The sequence below is a fragment of the Gymnodraco acuticeps genome, unplaced genomic scaffold (genome assembly GCF_902827175.1).
Source record: "Gymnodraco acuticeps unplaced genomic scaffold, fGymAcu1.1, whole genome shotgun sequence".
Classification (NCBI taxonomy): Eukaryota; Metazoa; Chordata; class Actinopteri; order Perciformes; family Bathydraconidae; genus Gymnodraco; species Gymnodraco acuticeps.
In genome coordinates, this window is record NW_022992177.1 from 685,151 (window position 1) to 707,690 (window position 22,540).

General features: G+C 39.8%; 1 protein-coding gene across 3 annotated transcripts; it reads left to right on the plus strand.

The window, feature by feature from the left end:
- The first annotated feature begins 1,745 nt into the window (after positions 1 to 1,745).
- LOC117538889 (LHFPL tetraspan subfamily member 3 protein-like) lies at positions 1,746 to 21,882 on the plus strand. 3 transcript variants are annotated; one of them, XM_034204841.1, is made up of 4 exons: positions 1,758 to 2,996; positions 17,557 to 17,793; positions 19,756 to 19,785; positions 20,424 to 20,748. In XM_034204841.1, the coding sequence occupies exons 1-3, from the start codon at positions 2,570 to 2,572 to the stop codon at positions 19,770 to 19,772; spliced, it is 681 nt and encodes a 226-aa protein (XP_034060732.1). In that variant the 5' UTR covers positions 1,758 to 2,569; the 3' UTR covers positions 19,773 to 19,785; positions 20,424 to 20,748. The 3 variants fall into 3 exon arrangements, 2 of the variants coding, with proteins under 2 accessions (XP_034060731.1, XP_034060732.1); XR_004567915.1 differs by having other exon boundaries at positions 1,746 to 2,996; positions 17,557 to 19,785; XM_034204840.1 differs by lacking the exon at positions 19,756 to 19,785 and having other exon boundaries at positions 1,755 to 2,996; positions 20,458 to 21,882.
- The last annotated feature ends 658 nt before the right edge of the window (positions 21,883 to 22,540 follow it).

Here is a 22,540-nt window from a genome sequence, read left to right on the forward strand (position 1 = left end):
GATAACGTATTAGCTGAATGATGCTGTGTCTCCCTTCCTCCTGTAGATCCTCATCGTGCAGTTTGGGGGCTCATTCTACAGCTGTGTGGCTCTGAACTGGCAGCAGTGGCTGGTCTGTGGCTGTCTGGGTCTCGGCAGCCTGCTGTGGGGACAGGTGAGACAGGGATGACATGCAATTAAACATTGACCTGGTCCTTTCTGCAGCTGATCGTCATTAGACAATAAAAACAGTCAAACATGTTCAGCTCATACATAGTGCTGCTGATGTGTCTAACTGTTGTGTATTATTACCCCGTCTCTCAGGTGCTGTCCTGCATCCCAACCTGCTGCTGCCCGTACAGAATGTTCTAAAGCATGCGACTCGTGCACAAAAGTGACCGCACTGAGATTGGGCAGAAGAGGAGCCAGGGGCCTGTGGAAGAACCAAACATGCTGCCTGGCCTGGTCCAATTAAGTGTTGTTTCATTGTATTTGTATTATTAGTTTTTAGTTATTATTATTATAAGTTCCTTTCTTATTATATATAAGATAGATTTGTTCACCTCTGACAAAGAGGTTATCTTGTAGGTTTGTTGCAGCGTGTTTATTCAGTTGTTTGTCAGCAGGATTTTGAGAATATCTTAATTTTTTGTTTCCTGTCTGGCCCTCGCTTCATATTTCTTTCTTTTTGAATGATCTAAATAAAGTATTCTCTGAAAATTCTCATGAAGTCTACAAGCTGAACCATATTGGCCACATCATAAGGATGTTCTAAATACTACATGTGTTGACAATTAACGCAAAGATGCACAATGATATTTCAGTGCAGCGAGATCTCTGATATAATGAGTCTAATGTCTCTTATCCTGATACATGGACTTCAGTCCATTTGTGCTTTTAAAAATCAATGCTAAACTTTATCAGTAATTATTTGAGACACTATGAGCAACTGGCATTATGCAGAGTCATCAAGAGGGCAACATAAAAGAAAATAAAGTATTTGACACAAAAATAAGATGGAATGATTTGAATAGAGGCTGGAAGCAGGGACGCCGCCAGGCATTTTGGGCCCCATGAAAACATATCACATTGGTTACTTAAACATTGTTTTCTTAATGTTCTAAAATAGTTTGAGCCCCTGTCAGTCACGGGCCCTTAGAATCGTCTTAACTGTTCGCCCCCTTACGGCGCCCCTGGCAGGAAGTAATCATGATTATCCTGCAAGGTGATGCAAAATAGCGATTTAATGCATTTAACCAATAAATTAAACTCATTAAAGTCATCATTTGAAGTTGAAAATGTCTAAGACCAATTTAAGCAAAAGGTAAAAAAGCTGTTGTTCAGTTACACAACACTGGCTTCACACATTGCTTTGATGGTGTGCTTTGAGGGGACATAGACGTTGGTTGTAATGTGCTATAAGTGAGATAAAAGATTAACCTTTATTGCTCCTCATATAATGAGAGGTAATATTTCTGTGTGCCCAGTCACTGCTTTTCTTGTCCTGCTGCATGACAATTAGATCTAAGATGAGTATGTTGCCTTTCTGTGTTAATTGGTAGAAAAGGGGAGTATAAATAACTAATAGTATTTGTTATATCAACTGTGGTAAAGACAGCACACTATGCTTTGATTTGCTTAAAAATCCACTGCTCATTGCCTATATACTTTGTATTCAGCATGTGCTTATTCAGGCCACCATGTGCAGCTTCATGTGTTACATAACCTCCTCCATGAAGCCTCGCCTCCACACGGCAGGTATCACTGCAGGGACGACTCGCCACACATTAACCCGAGTAAAAAACGAAACACCACTTGATTCGACATTATTCTATCCCCTATTCTTCTGCATTTTTGACATATTTCGTCAGTTCTGTGGCTGTTGACGCAGCGGTACCCAGGAGGTGTGTACGCGGAACAGACACGTACATCACGGCTCTGCGTCTGTTCAGTCAGCGCCCCTCCCTCCCCGGCTCCCAGCATCCCTGTCAGCCCGGTGATGCTGTCATAAACCGGAGAATAAATCCCGTTTAACGATCGTGAAGTGGGCCTTGGTATTTTGTGAATGGTTTTAATGGTTGGCTGCGTTAAATTGTAAGTACTATTTAATGTGTTATCGGATTAAACCTCATTCAGAGGCATCATAGAACACGGTTGGTGCTATTTTTATTTGCACATCTCGCATTGTGAATCCGCGCTCGGCGTGAATAATACATTTCTCTTTCACTCGGGAGTTTTTTTTGAGGTTTTCCAAGGGCATCAGTGAGCGGCACGGTGCGGCAGGGATGTGCACTGCTCAGGTATAGACGGAGCAAGAGGAAATGAGCCGGTTTGTGCTGCTGTAGTATTTGATTTGATCCGATTTATCCGTGATATCCAGGCTCTCTGCTCTAGCTCCCCTCTCCTTCAGCGGACGAGGATGAGACGTCATGAGTTGATCTGACAGATGTTGCTGTGTTGCACAGGCATATATTCTTCGCGTGCTCTCGCTGTTTTTTGGGGTATGATTGTGTAAAACGGGGCGTGCGATTAATGTTAAAATCCTCGCGTCGTGCTCGCAACCTTCATTTAATTTTCGGGATTGCATAAAATGATACCAGGATCTGCCGCATCAATGCTACCGTCTGCAGAAGCTGCGAAACTGTACCAGACCAACTATGTCCGCAACTCCAGTGTCATCGGACTCCTATGGGCCATCTTCACCATCCTGTTCGGCATTGTTAACGTGATCATCTTCTCTCAGCCGTACTGGGTTGGAGATGGCGTGGATACGCCGCAGGCCGGCTACTTCGGCCTGTTTCACTTTTGCGTCGGAGACGGTATCTCCAGAGACGTGGTCTGCGAGGGTAGCTTCACCGAGTTCGCTGCTATCCCCTCCACCGCGTTCAAGGCCGCTTCCTTCTTCATCGGTATGTCCATGATGCTGATAGTCACCTGCATCGCGTGCTTCAGCCTCTTCTTCCTCCTCGGAACCTCCACCGTCTACAAGATCTGCGGTTGGATGCAGGCATTATCAGGTAAGGGTCTTTCAGTACCTACAGTGGGGGTTGGGGTGCAGGAAAGGAAAGGAACTTGAAATGGGAGATTATTGTATTCACAAGATGTAAGGAGGTATTGTGTTTAGATATGACAACATCCTATTATTTTCTGTGCTCCACTAAACACTCTATAACCAAGATATTAGGTAGATAGGTATGTTTTGGGTCCTTGTTATGTTATCCTTGAACTAGATTTGAATTGTATTGATCAGTTGAATTGTCAGGGCCAAAGTAAAATATCAAGGATCTCTCCTGGAGTCAATACTGCTGAGCTGGCAGTGCTGTCCATGGTGCTGAATGGGTTTCTTGGGATATTATGACATTAGATTCAGGTGTAGTCACATGAAGAGTTTCTCAACTTATTAAAATGCATTGAACATATTTATGCTGGTATAAACACACCATTAGCAACTAAAAACATGATTTTAAGAAGCTGTATCAATCCAATGTAATCAAATCAGGTATTTGATTAACAAAATATAAATTACCAGGGTATTTATGTTGATGTTATTATTCAAATAGCCTCCTATCTGAATTGATATCACTGTACTGGCAGATACCCTGTCCTGTGATGAAAAGATTGACATGAAATTAAGAAACTTGATGGGTGCATTATTTGTTTTAAATCCTGTCATTTAAATTGTGATAGCTAATTAGTGAAATTAATTGTTCTATTGCTAAAAATGATATTGCTTAGTGTGAATGGATAATGTAGTCCTATTTCTATATTAAAAAACGGATTAAAACAGACTGTAACAGATGATGAATTTGCAAATGTAACTGAGAATGCATGACCACAGAACACATGCCCTTAATTGCATGATAAGGCTGGTATATTAGCAATTACACAAAGAGGTAAGGCTACTATGCAACTAATTGCAATCAACAGTTCTTTGTAAGACTCAGAGTCAATCCTCAGCCATCAGGTGTGTGTGTGTGTGTGTGTGTGTGTGTGTGTGTGTGTGTGTGTGTGTGTGTGTGTGTGTGTGTGTGTGTGTGTGTGTGTGTGTGTGTGTGTGTGTGTGTGTGTGTGTGTGTGTGTGTGTGTGTGTGTGTGTGTGTGTGTGTGTGTGTGTGTGTGGTGTGTGTGTGTGTGTGTGTGTGTGTGTGTGTGTGTGTGTGTGGTGTGTGCGTGTGTGTGTGTGGTAAAGTTAGGGGTGTTGAGTGTTTAGATGAGGTCATGCTGTCACTGTTACTGTGGGCTAATGTGATCCAGTGTGGAGGCCTCCATCATCTGAAAGGAGACCAAACGTTACAGAACACCAGCCTGCTCAGCTGAACCCAGCAGTTCAAAGCTGCCGATTTTCTGTTCGCAACAAACACAAATGAGGGGGGATTATTTGGAACAGCTCCAGCTCCGTGTGCTATGTTGGGCTGAATTAATGCAATAAGCCTCTTTAATGAGGAGACCGTTGGGCTTTGTGCTTCTGTAGCTAAGAGATGAAAGAGAAAGCCAAGAGAAGAGACCCTGACCACGGCAAGCTGGCACAGGGATGCCTAATGAGGAAGCTGCTGTCAAACTTCATTACGCATAGCTGAAGGTTAAATCACGCTGCCTTCAATTACAAGCCCTGTGAAGACAGGTGGCCAAGTGGCATCTGTGAAAGGCCCCGTACTGTCAGCTAATGTTTTGAATCAGAAGTACAAATGATCAATATGATGACATTATTAATGGCCAAAATGTGTGTGCAAGCGAAAGAGAATAACTCTTCGCTGCTCCCTTTTCCTTTATCCACTATTCACTTCCTTCAACCTTATTGGGCTTATTGGGACTTCATAAAGCGGTACAATGTCTCATTTAGTAAAAGGCCTATTCAGACATAGTAACTCAAATTCAAGGTCATACTGTGTGTGCTGGCCATACGTAATTTAAGTGATAAGTGTAAGACACTCTCAGCAGCAGCTTTCACAAATCCCCTTGGGCTGAGGTCAGAATGTTGTGTATAAACACTCAGAAACACATAACAAATGTACGCTGCAGCATAGAGCTCCTCTCTAGTGAATCAGGCAGTGAGAGCAGGCACACACTCTCCAACCATCTCCAGGAATGTTAAAAAAGACTGAATATTTGATGAGCCAGGACGCGTTGCAACTCTCAAAATGTCTACCACAGCCAAAGATGAAATGCAGAAATGCTCCTTCGTCCATCCTGCCCTAGATGGACTTGAATCCTTCTTTTACCTCACAAAAGCTATTTCTGTCTTTGCATCTGCTCAAGTCCATGGCATGCAGATGTAAGCATGTTTTATTTTCTGCAGAGCCGAGCACAGTAAGATGCACATGCTCCTTCACTGTATCTCTTTCTGTTACCGCCACACCAAACACCCTCCTGTGCGACTCGACTTGTAACCCCTGCTCATTGTGACCCACTCATATGTTCTGTCCTGTAACTGCAGTTTTTTTCAGTATGCCAATTAACTAAGAACACTATGAGGTCAATCCTAATTAAGTCAGCGCTTGTTCCTCCGTCTATGTACTGTACGGTTGCTATCCTTTTTCTAGAGTCTGTTTCCTTTCAAACACATATGAGTCATACTTGTGAATGGGCAAGGTGGAAGCTTTGTAAAGTCAACAAATGTGCAGTCAGACTGACTGACGGAAGGTTTGCTTCAGAATTCATAAGCAAAACAAAATTGCATTCAGAAACATCCAATGCTTTGTAGTTTATTTATTACGTATTTAATAGTGGCTTTTTCAGAATGCGCAATAGCGCACATTTGCATGGTTCAAAAATATGGCTAGATAATATTGGGCAATTTTGCTAAACATGACTTAAACAATAATCAAAATGTCCAAAAAGGGCCACTGGATAGCTCAACAGTAAGAGCTGGTGGCCCAGATGCTGCAAACCATCCCCTCTATCTCCACCTCTCATCTGTGCGTTTCCAATAAACGCACTCTGACCTAAAAAAATAATAATTTCAAAATAAAAATGTTTTTTCAATCAATAGAATAGAATAGAATCGTTTAATGTCATTATACATGTACAATGAGATAATAATAAATGCTTCTCCCTTTCAAGGATGCCATCAAAACAAAAACAAAAACATCACAACATAAAACAACAAATACACGCAGCATATATACTTAGGAATAAGGAATAAAGGAATAAGGAATCAAGTGCCGTAATTATTTCCAGGAGTATAAAAATAAAATCTGTAATGTAATAAATAATAATAGTAGGTATTTATAATGCTGCTGGAACTGCTACCCCCGCGACCCGACCACGGATAAGCGGGAGAAGATGGATGGATGGTATTTATAATAATAATAATAATAATAATAATAATAATAATAATAATAATAGTAATGATATATGTGGATATATGTACAGAGTCACATTGATTCACATGATTTCAGGTGTTAAGAGCAATGATGGCTCTTGGGAAAAAACTGTCTTTGAGTCTGTTTGTTTTGGATGTGATACACCTGTAGCACCTGGGAGGGCAGCAGGTTGAACAGGTGAAAGCCGGGGTGTGAACTGTCCTTGATAATGTTTGTGGCTCTACTGAGGCAGCGGGAGGTGTAAATGTCCATCAGGGAAGGGAGAGGGCAGTCGATGATCAAATAATTAATACAATATTTAACAGACATTTAAACTTCTAAAATGTACTGTAGGATGTAAGCAAGGATGTCCATCTTTTTGAAGTTAAAGAGAGAAGATTACACAATGTATCCTTTCCATTGTATGTATATTATGAAATATATTATTTGACATGCATATTAGTGTTTGTACCAGTATGCTGCCACAGCAAATAAAGCCTGAAGTTTAAAACCTTCTCTGGCTGAAGATGGATAAAGATCAAACAAGTTGAATCAATACAACACAATCTTCTATTGCCTGACAGCGGCGAGAAAGACAGCAGGACAATAAAGGTGTACACAGAGATGACAATACAGAGAAAAGAGAAGTGAGAGATAGCCAAGGAGAGTAGTATGAGGTTGGAAGACAAACAAAAAAATCAGATACCAGAGAACACATACTGGGTCACCTCATTCCTTCCCTCCATGTAGCATTATGTGTGTTTTTCTGCGCTAGGCTTTCACTCCCATAGTCCATTAGCTCTATTGAGAGGCTTGTTCTGAAAGGAGCATTCAAGCCTAGTTGAATGGAGAGGTGGAAAGTGTTGGAGCGCGGCAGGAGAGCAGCGTCACAGAGCTGCACTCTCCACTGCGGCAGCCCCTGTGTGCCCCGCTCACAGCTAATGCTGCAAATGAGCACTCGTCTGGATACCCATCAGGCCTTAAAAAGCAGAGGAGGGCTCGACTGAGGTAAAGGCGGGGTCTGCTACTTTTGCTTTGCTTCCTGTGTTTGTATGAGTATATCTCATTCTATAACATTTGTGAAACACAATAGATGCACATCATTTGTCTGCATGCTAAAAGAAGACCATCAGGCCCGGGGCTTGATTAACTTCTTTGTCCATATGCACCTTTGGTGAATTAGAACTTCCTCAAGTTCCCAAACAACAATATTTTAAAGCAAAAATTAGCATATACATTAAACACATTTCTATTAAGATGCACAGCAGAGCTGACTTTAATTTGATGCTCTTGAGCTTTGTTCATAATTGCTTATATCCATAAGAAGTAAACAATAAAATGCTTGTTCAAAAAAGATATGTATTAATTTCAGCACGCAAGAGCTTTTTCATCTTCCACTAACTTCTGCAGCTTTCTTTCATCATTCCTACTTAAATGACCTTCAGCATCCGTACTGCATTGAGCTCACTTACTTAAGCAAAGCAATTATTCAAAGCAGTAACTCAACTGTGTTTACCCCAAAGATTTCACTTGAACCGCTCCATAAATGCAGCTAAATTATTTGCATTCATTATAGTTCCACTCAATTTGGTTTGACCTTGTGAAGTACTTTGATGGATCATTTTAATGCAGTCAAGGAAAGTTGTTACAAAATGCCAACCCATCTCCATTAACATTATTTAAAGCTGCTGGATAAACATTGATGATATTCATAACTTTGGAAAGCAGTGTGACGGGACTAATGTTAAGTGGACGGACAATGTGAGCAATAAACCAGTGACACTCTCAAACTGCAATATTATTTTCATTACATTTTTTAAATAATTTTTGACCATTTGAAGGGCCTACATGTACCAATTCCAGATAACACACCACATCTGATTAATAATTTACATGTGGCCTGTCAAAGTAACTTCATAAGTGCACCTCCCCTCTCTACAATCAGTGTATTCTGAATGTGTATGGAAATGCAGTCTCCGAAAACATTCATAAATGTTTAACTGGAGAAAACAAGCTGCAGACAACGACAGGAGGTTAATCTTACCTCTGACCTTTTTTGTTATTTTGCAGCAGTCTGACAGTTTGGGGGCTGCCGGTGGGCATCATCATGTTAGAAACAGTCTAATGTTTCCAGTCACTCGTGATGCTGCAGCTAGACACAGACTTAGAGCGAGGAGTTATGTCTCTCTGCAGCACATCAAGTCAGATACCCAGCAGGCCAGTGACGCCAAATAACAAAAACATAAGAATGTCAACATAAGAAAACAACATAAGAGTTATATCAATGAAATAGGTTTCATGGTGCTCTTCTAGTTTTACATGACTGTGGCAGGCAGCTGGTAGAGAAGTGATGACAAATTATTCTGTATGACTTTAGAGCCGATCGGTATTCTCACGTTTTCTCTTTTAGCTGAATGTGCTGACCCACAACATTTGTTCAATCAATTCAACTGGATGTGAAACTCTGCCAGGTGCACTAATCAACACACGTTCACAGAAAGCTGCTTGACATCAGGGTGATACAGGAATGATCTATAGAGTACTAACTCATCTCTGTGACTCCTTTGCTCTCTTTTCTGCCTACATGTGTATCTGTCTTTTAACCTCTCTTGGCACTGACAATGAAGAACTATTCATCTTGCTGTCTTGCCAAATTTCCTCACATCTTTAGTTCACAGGAAATCTGTTTCAAATGAACTCTGCATTAACAGCCTTCAATAATATTAGTAATTAGAAACATACACAGCTAGTAGAACCATCTAATTATAGCCGGTGGGAGGCTTTGGGGAAACATCATCCATGCAGCTCACAGCCCTGCTGCTGGTGGACAGCAGGAAGAGAGGATGGATGATGGATACACACCTTCATACATATTCAACACACACTCATTGATATGCATGTACTGTACATGTGTTTCCTTCCAGTAATTACATACCATGGCTAAGTCTCTTTAGCACAGTTAGAGATTCACAGGGAGGCCTTGCTGCTGTTTGGCACTTTTGCTAATGTTATGCATATTTGTGTAGCCAGAACCGGTTTTTATTTTTATTTAAGCACCCTGAGATCCTGTTTTTGGACATCAAACCAAACAAATCCATGCTGATTAATTAGCCTGCACTTTGTAAGTCTGTCGCGCTGTGGAATACGAACTGTAAAGGCCAGTCGAGGCATCAGCATGACCCCCCTGTGTTTCGTGTCCCTGTAGCCCTGCAGGGTGCGGACTATATATTTTAACTAATCCCTGTGATCTCAGAGTGGAGCTCAGGGTGAGGAGGAGGCTGATGTATTCCACATGGGGAGGGAGGGGGGGTGCAAGGTCACTGTGACCCATGAAAATAAAACTTTCTGTATTGTAATGCCAGTAATGCATATATTTGTTTATGGCATTTGTAGAATAATGAAGTAGTTGATGATTGATTTTACTTTATGCATTTCAGAGGGAAATGCATTTTTAATTCCTCATTTTATAAAACACCACATGCTGTTATCAATTGAACAATCTTATCCCACTACGACATTAACATTCATAATTATTATACATGAATAATAATAATAATCAATTAATATGATAATATGTCATTGACAGGGGCTTAATCATCCTTAACCCTTACTAATTAAACTAATAATCATTTTTGACAACGGAATATGCAAGACATATAAAACAACAATAGATTACTTTATGTCAGCTAGTAGTTTGTGCTTAAGTAAAGCTAGCACTCTTATGTTGGAAAGTAGTGGCTGGAGGGAGTATTAATGGAATTGTGCATTTTAAATGGAATTTCATTTCATTGGCTGTAAAAGGTAATTCAATAATCATTGGTTGTTGCTCAGTGAATTGTGAGTAAACTGAGAGAGCCCTGCTGAAGCAGAGGCTGTTTGTTGCATCACCGCTGAACCGTGGGCCAAGTCAGTATTTTCATAGAGAATTCAAAAGGTCTCTTTTGATCCCCATTGCCCTTGCCAATCTTTATCCTCTAGGTACAGGCTGCATCTGGACCTGTTACCTTAGCCCTCCACCCCGGCCTGCTCACTGCGGTTTAAGCTGTACTCTTCCCTCAATACTCCTCCTCTTCCTCCTCCGCATCAACACCTCTGCTTTAACCTGAAGTGCTACATTCATTAAAGAGTCACATGTCTCACTCTTGTGTCAACCTAAGAGCACTTAAGTGTAGACACTGGATAATTTCAAAGCACACTGTGTCCTTCCGATACATGTCCTGCTTCACCTGTTCTCCTTTCTGAGGCCAACTTTAATCAATGTTTTATCAAGAGACAACGTCTCATCGGATGTTCTGTGTGGACATTAAGAGTCAGAGCACACACACTGTCTGGAAATGCACCAAGGCCACAGGATTTAATTCAAAAAAGTTTTTTAAAGATGACAGAGACAATGCAAAAGAGAGGAAAGAAGAAGAGCGCATTTTTTGTGTTTATCAGATACATATACGAACTTTCAACTAGGCTAGCTGTAATGTTGACAATTAAGCTAACTGACAAAGCTAATGCTAGCTAGCTAACACCAGCTAGGTTAGCTAAACTTTAAAGACGATATTCTCTATGTATTCTTAACTTCGTGATTACTACTGACTTTGAAGGCAATATTTTCTTTCAAGTTTCGGTTATTTTTGGTTATATTAGGCTAATGCTACGTATGCTAACATCACTTCCTGTTTAGACTAATGATTGCTATTCAATGGCATTACATTTAACTTTTATTTATTATTTTGTACCCTTGAGTAAATCATCAGTTTGAACAATATTTTACCCTCTTGTGTTACAAAGAGAATTGTCTTTATCAGTTCATGTTAGTTACATATCTAAAGCTCTTGTTCTTCTTGAGTTGTATTCCCTGTGGAGAAGTCGATTCCTACAGCAAACAGGAACACTGCAATATGTTCATGTGGAAACATTTTCCAAGACATATTCTATTACAGGGCATACATGATTAGATTAAGATTCATTTATTACTCCTTCTTATCTTTTTAACTTAATTGATAAGTTGGTTGTTGGCATTTTGTGCTTGTTGTGCAGAAAATTGCGAAATATTTGGGGATAAAGAGGATGCCTAGAAGCTTCTTACTCCCCTCCAGCAACCATCAAGTTTTGCCAACAACTGAGATAGAAATAGAGTTGGACTGCAGACAGCTCATCTCAACCAGCATGCTTCTTATCTTCCTGGGGAGACAGTTAAGAGTTTGTTTTAAAAGTTGAATTAGCTCTATTTTCCACTGTATTCTGGGAAATTTTGGAGAACTTGTGTCCAGCCGGCTGTCTAAACAAATCTTTATCTTTGGTGTATTTTGTGTGAAACTCTCACTCCATATACGTTTTACTATTATTATTTTAGCACTTAAAGCCATACAACTGACTGTATTATAACACCTACAAGGTAACACAGACTGTTTCTGTGACATGCCCACATTTATAATCCTCTTTCTTTGTCTCTCTTTTGACCCCATAAAGCTCAGGCAAGAAATAGGCTTAAGTGGCGACACATTTCTCACTCCATTTAGTCCCACTATATAGATTATACACTCTTAACTGCCTCATTTATCTTGATGCAATTACGGCATATTACTGTCAAAGTCTTGGGCCATCTCATCTTTCAGAGCCAGAGAGCAGTGACGATGGTCCAGCTTGAGGAAGAGGGGGTTGATGCAGACCACACTTCATTAGAGTCGGGACTAGTCATGGGAAAGATTAGATTAATCTGTCTCATACTACACCCTCATCATTTGACTGCATAAAGCTCACCGAAGTGTGGCAAGAACCATATTTTCTTTATTTGGCTATGAGAATGATATGAGGAAGACCAATCACAGACCAGAAAATGCACTCTTATGGAAGCCTACATAATACATAGCCTGCAAGTGCAAACAGAAGAATACCAGAAATAACTGCAGAGCCTATAGAGCATGTAGCATATTGAGGGTTAACACATAAGGATTGCAGAGCGAGATCAATTCAGACTTTCACAGGCTTGAATTATGAACAACTTTTATATTCCGACACACTCGTCATATTTAATCCCAGAAAACACAACACGTCATTTATCACCTGACAAAATTATCCAAATTGCAGACAAAACTAAAATTCTTATAAATAGTGTATTTTTAAGTGACAAGGCTTTTTTCTTTTGGTAATTTGTATATTTCAGTTGTTTACTACAAAAACAAGCATGCTTGATGCTATTGCCAGCCCTTTTCCTAGGCATAGTGAACAGTTTTAGAAAACTTTCCCATAAAGTTAGTATCATCTAAGAAAAAGAGCGTGATTAGCTTGATTTAGTCTTTCCCAAAAACATTGAATAATACTATAAGGCGTGAATGAGCTTAACATATGTTCTAACATTCAATATTATTGGTGCATTCAAGTGCTTGGAGGAAACTTAGCAGAATGTAATATGCCATTGACGTCAACCATTGATCCTCGAATCTTTAGGTTACTTTACGATCCCATTTATATCCCACTAAGTGCTAGTCTAAGTAATCTGACTCATCCAAACACAGTCACACCAGGCCTGAGCAGTCCCAATGCTGGTAAAAGCAACGCAGATAAATCATGTCTTTAGGGGTTATGGATCACACTACTACCCAACGAATAACAATCACAAGCTGCTATTTTGTTCTTTTTGGATGTGACTATCTCATTACAGATACATAAAAGACCGCAGTGCACAAAGAACCCTTTGAACTAAACTAGTAAGAGTGCGCCTCATTCAGGTCACCATTTCACCTGTGGGAGTGAAACATTAAAGCAAACTTACTTATGCATATTCATAAAGACACCCTACTGGGATAAACACTCAAAGCTGTTCCCTGAGCGTCTGTGCTGATTAGTTTTTTGAGCTGACTTTTACCTTAAATGCCACTGCCTCGGGCTCATGCGCCAGAGAGTCTGACAGTTCACACACTCACCAGCGCCAAGATGTGTCACTATGAGAAGTGACAAATGATGTTCAGCTGCAGTGTATCATTTACACAAAGAGGGGCATGTTTACCAGCATGACTGTCTGTGTTTGTGTGTGTGATACAACTGGATCCATATGCAGTGTGAGATTGCAGTTTGGGATGTGTGTATGCATAATTTAGTATGTCACAGTTATGGAGAAGAAAATGGGGTCCACAAAGGACTGTGGGAGTTAAAAAATGTGAATCCCTTTTCATGGCTGCTTAAATGTACTGCAGATGTGTAAGTGTTGGATCTGCCACCCAGTGAAATCAATGACATACTGAAACACTGACAACACACCCAGACATGTGACTGCATTCACAGAGTTATAGTGAAAACAATAACCAGATGCTATGGAGGCAGATGAAATCCTATGCAGTAACTGTTTTTTTGCAAATAACAAACAAAATGGTCTGCTTTGGTCGTCAGATGGGGTCTCTAGTCACTTCTTGCAAATGCCACACTTTTTTTTATAGGCGGCAATGGGATTATTTTAGTATCAATGGGATTTAGTTGTCTCTTTGCGGAAAAAGAGCCCATGTGCTTCTGACAAATGTAGTGCCATCATACGGCTCTGAACCATCTGCTGGTCTGCCCTCACACTCCCCTGTCGAGCTGTTCACACTTGATCTGCCCTACCTATCGTCTCTTACATAAGCTGTGATGAGCCAACACGCATTTCACAGTCCAGGTCTCCCCTCACAGAAAAAGAGACTTACTGATAGTTTGAGGAAAACACAAAAAGGAGTAGACGCTGAGAATAGCTCCGCCATGGGGCTCCAGCATATGGTAGCCAGTGCTTATGACGTGAGGTGCTGGGTACTTGCTGGCGGCCACACAGGGGCTGTCTCTCACCCCCTCTCCTCTCTCTCTGCCTCGCCCGTCCCTAATGATCTGTCTCTCCTCTCTCCGAGCCTGTCTGCTGCTCTCCAGCTTGACAGAGAGAAGGGCAAAGCGGAAAGAGTAGGATAATGTAGTCAGTTAATATCTCGTCTCCACCCCCACTGACAGCTGCATTCTGTCAGGTGTGCTGCTATTTCTGCTGCTACCTTTTATCACTGCAGCATGAAGCTCTGCTCTAGTGGAGAGGGGGTGACGCCAGCTGATGCCAACAGATAATGAGATAATGGGGTTTCTATTACCCAAAACTTAAATTCAAGTCCCCATTTTGGCATTCCTCAAAGTATATAAACATTAGTATTGATCTGCATTTGGCATCCATGTTGTCTATTTTTCCTAAACATCATAGAAGTACTGTTAATTGAACGTAATGCCCCAGATCATATCTGATATATTATCAAAAACTATATTACCCGTAAATGTATATGCATGCATGAAGTATTTTAAAATTAGTTTAAGTACATATGTTGCTTTTCCAACAAAATTGCAATACATCATTTTTATTTTTGTAATGCTTGCCTAAGTGTGAAAAAGGTAATCTCCTCGTTACGTGAATGGGTGCTGGAGCGGGCATGCAAGATTGTGGTTTTGGATTAGAAGACTCCAGTCTTACCGTTACAGTGTTTTGATGGGACATGGTCTCCTCCCCTACCCACAAGCTGTTTCTGGAAGCAGGAGCAGCATATGTGGCTCCCTCTGTTGGGATAATCCCCACAAGTTGATTGGGGTAGATCTTTTGTATGGCATCCAGAACTATGACATCTTTTTTTTGTTCTCTTTTAGTATCTGCACCTTGATGCTTTCAGCGTTCATCACATATATTTTATTCGTATTTTTCCTGCACCCTTCTCTCTCACCTTCTCCAGAGATGTGTGTGTGCCTCCTCTATCTCCTCCTGATGTAATATTCATTATGGCGTACAGGAGACACCCAGAAGGATCTAGAAAAGCTTTTGTTACCTTTGTAGTAAATGCATCATGAGGGAGGTAGAAACATGTATTGACTTACATAATATCAAAAGCTGTATACCGTGGTACTCCCTCTGTTAAGCTGTTACATAAACACCCATAATATGCAAAGCATTCATGCAGTTAGTAGAAGCACCGTTGGATGAATCTCATTGTTCAAAGTTGAAAACATGATTTATGTACCACTATCGACCATTTCTCAAACCCCCACTGAAAGACAGCTTCCCCTTCAGCTCGACTGATAACATGGCAGCTGACTGATGACTCAGCTTTCAGCGCCATCTAAAGATGGACAGTTCCCTTTAAAAGAGCAAAGGTCAAAGTCAGTTCTATTATCATGTTATATTTCTAATACAGTTTCTATTGTTTTATCTCATTTCATCACTTTCCATCCAACCCAGTCTGAACATGTTAGGGTCCTCTCTGCTATAAAAATAAACCCAACAATTCAGTGCAAAGCAAACCACTCCTAAAAAAAAATCTGAGCGAGCAAGCTACTTTTGTTATTGCTACAAGCTATGGATGGTGGACTTTAAACACTTTTTGGGTTGTAGGTCATTTGGTGTTCAATCAAGGACAGAGAAAGGCAGATATGTTGTGTCAACTTTCAAAAATCTTGTAAGGCTGAACCAACCATGAAGACACTGGTGAGGACTGTCTCTGTTATGTGCTGGACTGAAGATATTCTGCTTTTGCCTTGAGCCACTTTCAGAAAAACATAACTCAAGTTGGATTTGTTCAACAACACTGCCGCAATTTTTTTAACGCTTTGCCACGTCAGGACCTACTCTCTGTAGACACACTCTTATAAACGGTCAGTGGAGACTTGTTAGCGATAGGACACAAGTGGACCCAGTCACCGGCGACAGAGTACATCTATGCCTCAGTGATTCACTCAGGAACTGAATCATGTAATAGACTCTCGATGACGTTTGACAGGCTGTGATGCTAGCCTTATCACAACCTGACAACACCAACATCACCAAATCAAATGTATGTTGCTTTATCACATGTTTGCTCACATTGCAATGTAAACTAATGTTTCCCCTGCCAAATGGCATATAAATGCTTGAAATAGGTCACTGCAGTACTCCACCATCCGTCCATCTGAGCCTGAATAAAAGTCCTTGCTCTCTGAACCTCGGCGTGAATATGAATTTGTTATGACAGAGCCACGGGGGGGGAAGGTAGAAGAGGAGTGGATATGCTCTGCTATGTTAGGTATGCAGTGATTCTGCAGCATATAGCTCTCTGTTATTTCACTCTATTTCTCACTGTAACATCTCTCAACACCCACTGATATCTTTGGGCACTGTTATAGACTGCGGCCTTACTGTAACAAACTGCAGCGTGAGTGTTTTAATGTGTAAGTGTGAGCAGCCTGTGTATGCACATAAGAAGAGAGTAAAGAGCATATTGATTTCTATTTTGGTTGTAGAGAGAAGATACATAAGGAAAATGATCCATACGTTATATAAACATACACTTCTGTTTAAAGGCATCAAAGTGAAAGCAGCATGCAGGTCCTTCAAATGCAGATTAGGAGTGTAGCAAACTCATTGAAGTCACAAAATAATGTTCAAAAGCCTGGAACACAAACAAGTAGTGTACAGGGAGAAAGATTATAGGGAGGAGTTGTGGATCAGAAGTAGGGAGTGTGTTTTATTATTAATGTGCTATACACTCCGGGTAATTGTGCAGTCAGCTGCTTTTTCCAGGTCCTCTGCTGTTCTGCTGCAACATCACCTCAAAGGAGAACCTAATCCAAATTGAAGATGAGAGAGATTTTTCCCCTTGGGCAAAAAGTGAGAATGAGGAGCTTAGTTAAAAATCTAAAGAGGGAGAGAGAAAGGCGGCACCACTGCATGGGCACTCTTTTTTTCTTTTCCGTATACTGCTCTGCCGCAGCATCACCTCAGAGAAGAATTTCTTTCAAACTAAAGATGAAAGAGGTTTTAGCCTTTGGGCAAAAACTAAGAATGAGGAGCAGCCAGTTAAATCTAATACAAATCCAAGGAGAGAGGCAGGCATGACGTTGTGTAACAAAACAAGCAAACTATGTGAATGTGATGAAATCCAAGGCCTTTTTCAAGACATTTGATGTAATCGGAACAGTGACGACACTCAAATACTCTTGCTGTTATTGTGTGGCTGTGGTTGTTTACTGATGTTTTTACTGCTTTTCCACATTGTGTCTAGTGACTAATCTCTACCTAAGGGAGTCAATGACAATCAATGTGATAAGTGCAATACAAACACAGCGAAACCTCCAGAGAGGAGAACATTTGGGTAGAGATTTTAAAAGCAGTTGAAATGATCATTCTTCTTCTTCATTTTTTCTCATTTCCCCCACAAAATGTCATTATTTCTGACCTCATTTATTACACTGCACTCCCCTCCCCAAACTCATCTATTTCCTGTGGATACCTTTTGTTCCTACTCCCTCCTCTCACTAGGTGTCTGTCTGGTGCTGGGCTGTATCATCTATCCTGATGGTTGGGACAGTGACGAGGTGCGGAAGATGTGCGGGGAGCAGACGGACAAATACAGCCTGGGAGCCTGCTCAGTGCGCTGGGCCTACATCTTGGCCATCATGGGCATCCTGGACGCTCTCATCCTCTCCTTCCTGGCCTTCGTCCTCGGGAACCGGCAGGACGGACTCATGTCAGAAGAGCTGCTGGCTGAGAGCAAGGGTGAGAATATACTATCTAATCCGACAATATGTGATATTTTATTGATCTCTTTTCGGAAATGTACTCTTGGCCTGTGCACTGTGCTGGAATTCAAAGCCAGGCTCAGAACATGTTGGGATTTAATGTCTTCAACAAGTCTGCTATACTTGCCATCATGTGAACCTAAAGTGATTCATATATGGTGTAGGACAGCTTCTTTCATCTTAAGGCTACCTTCCTCACCAAATCTATTTTTCAAAATAATAAATATCTCTACACAATTATCGCATACAAAAAACATGCATCTAGAAACAGATTACAGTGAATTTCCAATTATTATTTTTGTAGCTTGCATAATGGTTTACATCTTAGAGTCACTTATGTGCATTAAGTTTGTTTTTGGCTGGCCACAAGACAACTTGCCCTAAAAGTGCACTCTTGTAATTTCTGCAATAGTGGGCTAGCAAAAAGCATACACTTAAAGTCAATTATATTATATATTATTATATTTTGGGCTCATTACAATAACGCCTGACTTGCATTTCAGTAAATTGCCAATATTATGTTCAAATGTAAACAAGTGCATCTGGTCCAACTTTCTTAAGAATAGTATTCTCATCTAACACAAACCATGTGACTTTCAACCTTGCTAAGCTGAATTGTGCACTCTTTTATTCATCCACTGGAAGTAAAGTTTTGATGCAGCCTTTATAAAAACTAAACTAAATGTAGAAAGATATACATTTATTTGGAAAAAGTGGCTACATGAGCTAACTTTTTAATAAAGTGTTAATTACACTAAAATAAATCAAAAGACAACTATGTGCACTAATATTGAGGCATTGAAAAGAAGCACTGTTTTGCAACCATATATGCAATAAATGAAAAACTTTTTTTTCTCCCACCTAATTTGACATGTTTTTACCATTCCAATTTGTTTGCTCTTTTGCTAAATTAACATCTCTTAGTGAAATATTGTAATATTAAATGCATTTACACAGAGATTCACAGGGCAATCTGCTGTCAAACAATGTATATTTGGTCAAGGCTGAGAGGATTCAAGCGGACGGCATCCAAACTAAGGTAACAAACCGCTTTACTGGTGTTCTGCTAGTAAAGGGGTTTTAACATCCTTTAAGGTTCATTTTAAATGTTATACCTATATTTCAAGTCACATACTGTATGTGCTCGCTACTAAGATCCAAAGACAGCTGGAATATCTTAATATCCGACCCATTTTCATGATTTAATCATGGAAATGGCCTGGCGTGTGTCCATGAATATGCAATGTCTGCATTACTATCACAGGTCTACTGTGAAAAGGCCCGGATCCAGGTATGTCTCCCAGAGGGAAATGGGATTAGTTTGTCCATGCCATGTAGATTGAAATAGAACCAGGTAGGCATGGGCAACCAACAACCCATCAAACTAAAGTGTGGAGAAAGAAGAAGAAATAATGAAAATATGACAATACTTGAAAGGGGCGGAAGGTGCTTGAAATGTCACTTTCTTATAAGAGAAGCAAATATGTTTCATCATTTTAGTTAAATTGTCAAACCATCTGTGCATGCAGCTGGTACTATTCTCTACATAGTAATACAACCACATCTCACAGGAGCTAAATGCAATCTATATTTTATATATGATATATTCAAATGATACATTTGAGAGAATAAAACAAGATGAAGATCTAAAAGGTGAAACTCTGAATGCTAAGATTGATAACTTAACTAGTCAATAAAAAGCCTCTCTGCTTCATTGATTAACCATTCCTTGGTTTAGGGCTCAGGGAAATCTATTAATATGAATATTTTACTACAGTTAAATACACTTTAGCTCATCCCTGGTGCCATCTACTGGTGTTTGTGTGCAATACACCCAACCAGTCATAGGGAAGGATGTGAACAAGGGAGTCTAATATAGCCCGACCTTGAGAACCGTGTTAGCACTTTTATCTTTTACTCTGTGTTTATGTTTTTGCAGAGGGAGGCAATGCCTAACCAAAATCTTAAGGTAAGTAAGGTCTAACATAATGAACATCTTTAGATATGTCCATCTATCAATCAATGACCTTATGTCGGCCATCATCATCATCATCAATGTTCTTTTATATTTGATTACCATGAGATGTGTGTCCACATTCCCAGTAAAGTGTCAATTAATTTTATAATTGACACTTTTCATCACTCTTTTACTCCTGTAGCCCCCTTCAACAGACAGTAAAACAAGTACTCAGATACTTTAATAAAATACCATAGTGTATCGTCAGTTTCAAGTAAATGAAAAAAAATAGCAATATTTTACTTTTACTGAAATATACTCAATACTCAAATAGAAGTACAACTACATTTATATCAGTGGTAGAGGAATAATCACATCATCTACTCAAGTAAAACTACTAATTACATTATTCTTACATTTGCTACATACATATTTCTGCTCAATAAAAAGAGTATTTTCAGGAAAATGTACTAAGCAAATTGCCTTTTTAACCAATATAATAAGAGTTTAGAAAAATCAATAGTTCCCATTTCAATGAAATGTAGCAGGCATTTAAAGTAGTATGAAAAAGAAAAACTCAAGTAAAGAACAAAGCACTCAAGGAAATAAATGCATTTTTGCAAAAAATAAAATATTTCTCTTTCCCTCAGGTCCCTGAATTTCCATGTGTCTGTTTTCATGAAGTACCCGTCAACCCTCAACATCAGCTTAGCGGAGAGAGGCCATCCAGTTCTGTGGAGGAGAGGAATTCTGTGGAACCAGCCAGCCTGCCTTTCACATCAACCTGCCAAATACCCAGTGTACCCTACCCTCAAAGTCCATCCATTTTGCTTGCCGTCCCCGAATCGTCCCCAGCACTTAGATGGAGCCCGATGCACTTCTACCCCAATGTGTCTACAGACCTCACCCTTGCACAACATTGCATAGACCATGGCAGGGGCAGAGACTGTTATTCTACCGAGAAGTATACAGACTTCCCATTACCTACCTGAGAAGGCACAGGGTTGACATTGTACACCTGCAGTACGAGCACAGACACACACACACATACACACAAACAAACACAAGCCACCACACTCATATGCACAAACACAGCTCAACGCACATACAGTACATTTGAAGAAAAACATTGAAAAACTCTGTAATTACAAGTATTAAACTATTTTAACACTTAGCCGTGTGTACCACCGTCAGAATGTGTGTCATGTTTTATTTGTGAGAAAAAAAAGAAACTGCTCATTTTCAGATATTATCGAGTTGATGTAAATCTATTGTGTTTCATATGTAAAGTTTGACAATGAAAAATTGAAGTTTCTTTTTTGCTCATACACCCCATTGTTCTACTTCATTTAATGGAAGAAAAAAAATATTTAAGATATTTTGTATAAGAATATTATCATCTAAAAGAGAAAAAAACTTGTATTTAAAAGTATGTACAGTGAATATTAAAGATGTTCTAGGAATTTTAACTAAATCCATTCAATGCCCTGCTAGCTAAATTTGCACAGCGCTTCAGTTTGAGAAGAAATCTGATATTTTATAGTCTCTGGTATCTACACTGTGATGGAGCTATAAGGACTGTGTGCTGCAGGACTCATAGCCGCTGTGTGAGTGTGCTTCTGTATGTGTGTGTGTATGGAAGGTCTGTTTGTTTGTGTGTGAGTGAGTGTGAGTGAGTGCATGCACATGTGAGTGTTGGTGTGAATGTGCTATTATAGTTGGCCTAAAGAACCAATATGCCAGCCTCACACACACAATTGTTCTGTCGTGTAGCTAAATGTGTGTGTCTCTGTCGTTGTCTCCAGCTCCCTCTTTCCGTTTTTCTCTCTTTAACTCCCCTTTTACTCGCTTTGTTTTGTTGGGACATACAGGGTAACATGATGGAGTTGGAGTATAATGTATAGTGACTGGTGTGCCTGAGGAGTGAAATGTGGTGGTTATGGATAAGTAAGGCTGTCCCAGCGTCACCTGTGGATATTTTTCTGTGTAAATAAATATTCTATAGATACCAAGCAATTAGCAAATATGGAGGAGGTTAATCTAGAACCAGAAAAGAGATTCCTTTAAGAATATATGAATTATGAACACTTAATAAAGGTTTTCACTGTACATCTCTGTTGTGTGTCTTTATTTGACAAAAGTGATGTTTCCAAATGATTATTATAGTATTAATAAAGTTAAGTAACTCAGCCTGTGATAAACTTAAAGTGCACCCATCATGCTATTTTTAGGCAATAGCATAGGTTTCAGATATATAAAAAAATATAAAAAACATGTCTATGAATTGTTTTGCTCAAAATACCAAACAGATCACCCATGCCTCATATCCCTCTATTTCTCTTCCTGTTTTAAAAGTGCTGATTTGGGGTAGAAAGCTTTTTTTTTAAAACGCAAATCTGGATCAGCTCCTTTACCCCCGTTTTTAGAGATTTGGGTACGGAGGAAAAGAGAGGGTTTTATTTTCTGACGCTGCGTGAGTTCCCTGACACACCGGGGACACATATTTATGTATAAAAGACATCAAAAAGTGCATTTTGCATGATAGGTCCCGACTCCCCTTTAAGTAAAGTCCTCTGTAGATTGATCAACTTGTATTTTGGGAAATGTAGGATCCTGTGTGTTCCGAGTACGACTGGTTTGACACTATATGAACCAAAAGTCAGAATAAGTTGGACATTTAAAATAATGATGACTTTGCAAGATGAGAAATTATGCAATAATGCATCACCAACTAAAATGACTTTGTTTAAGAAGCTGTAGAACACAT

Bases quoted from the DNA above. Each gene is read 5' to 3' on its own strand.
- LOC117538889 (XM_034204840.1), top strand. From the start codon at position 2,570: ATGATACCAGGATCTGCCGCATCAATGCTACCGTCTGCAGAAGCTGCG. The intron at 2,997-17,556 runs GTAAGGGTCTTT...TCCTCTCACTAG, and splicing joins TTGGATGCAGGCATTATCAG to GTGTCTGTCTGGTGCTGGGC. The intron at 17,794-20,457 runs GTGAGAATATAC...GTTTTCATGAAG, and splicing joins GCTGCTGGCTGAGAGCAAGG to TACCCGTCAACCCTCAACAT.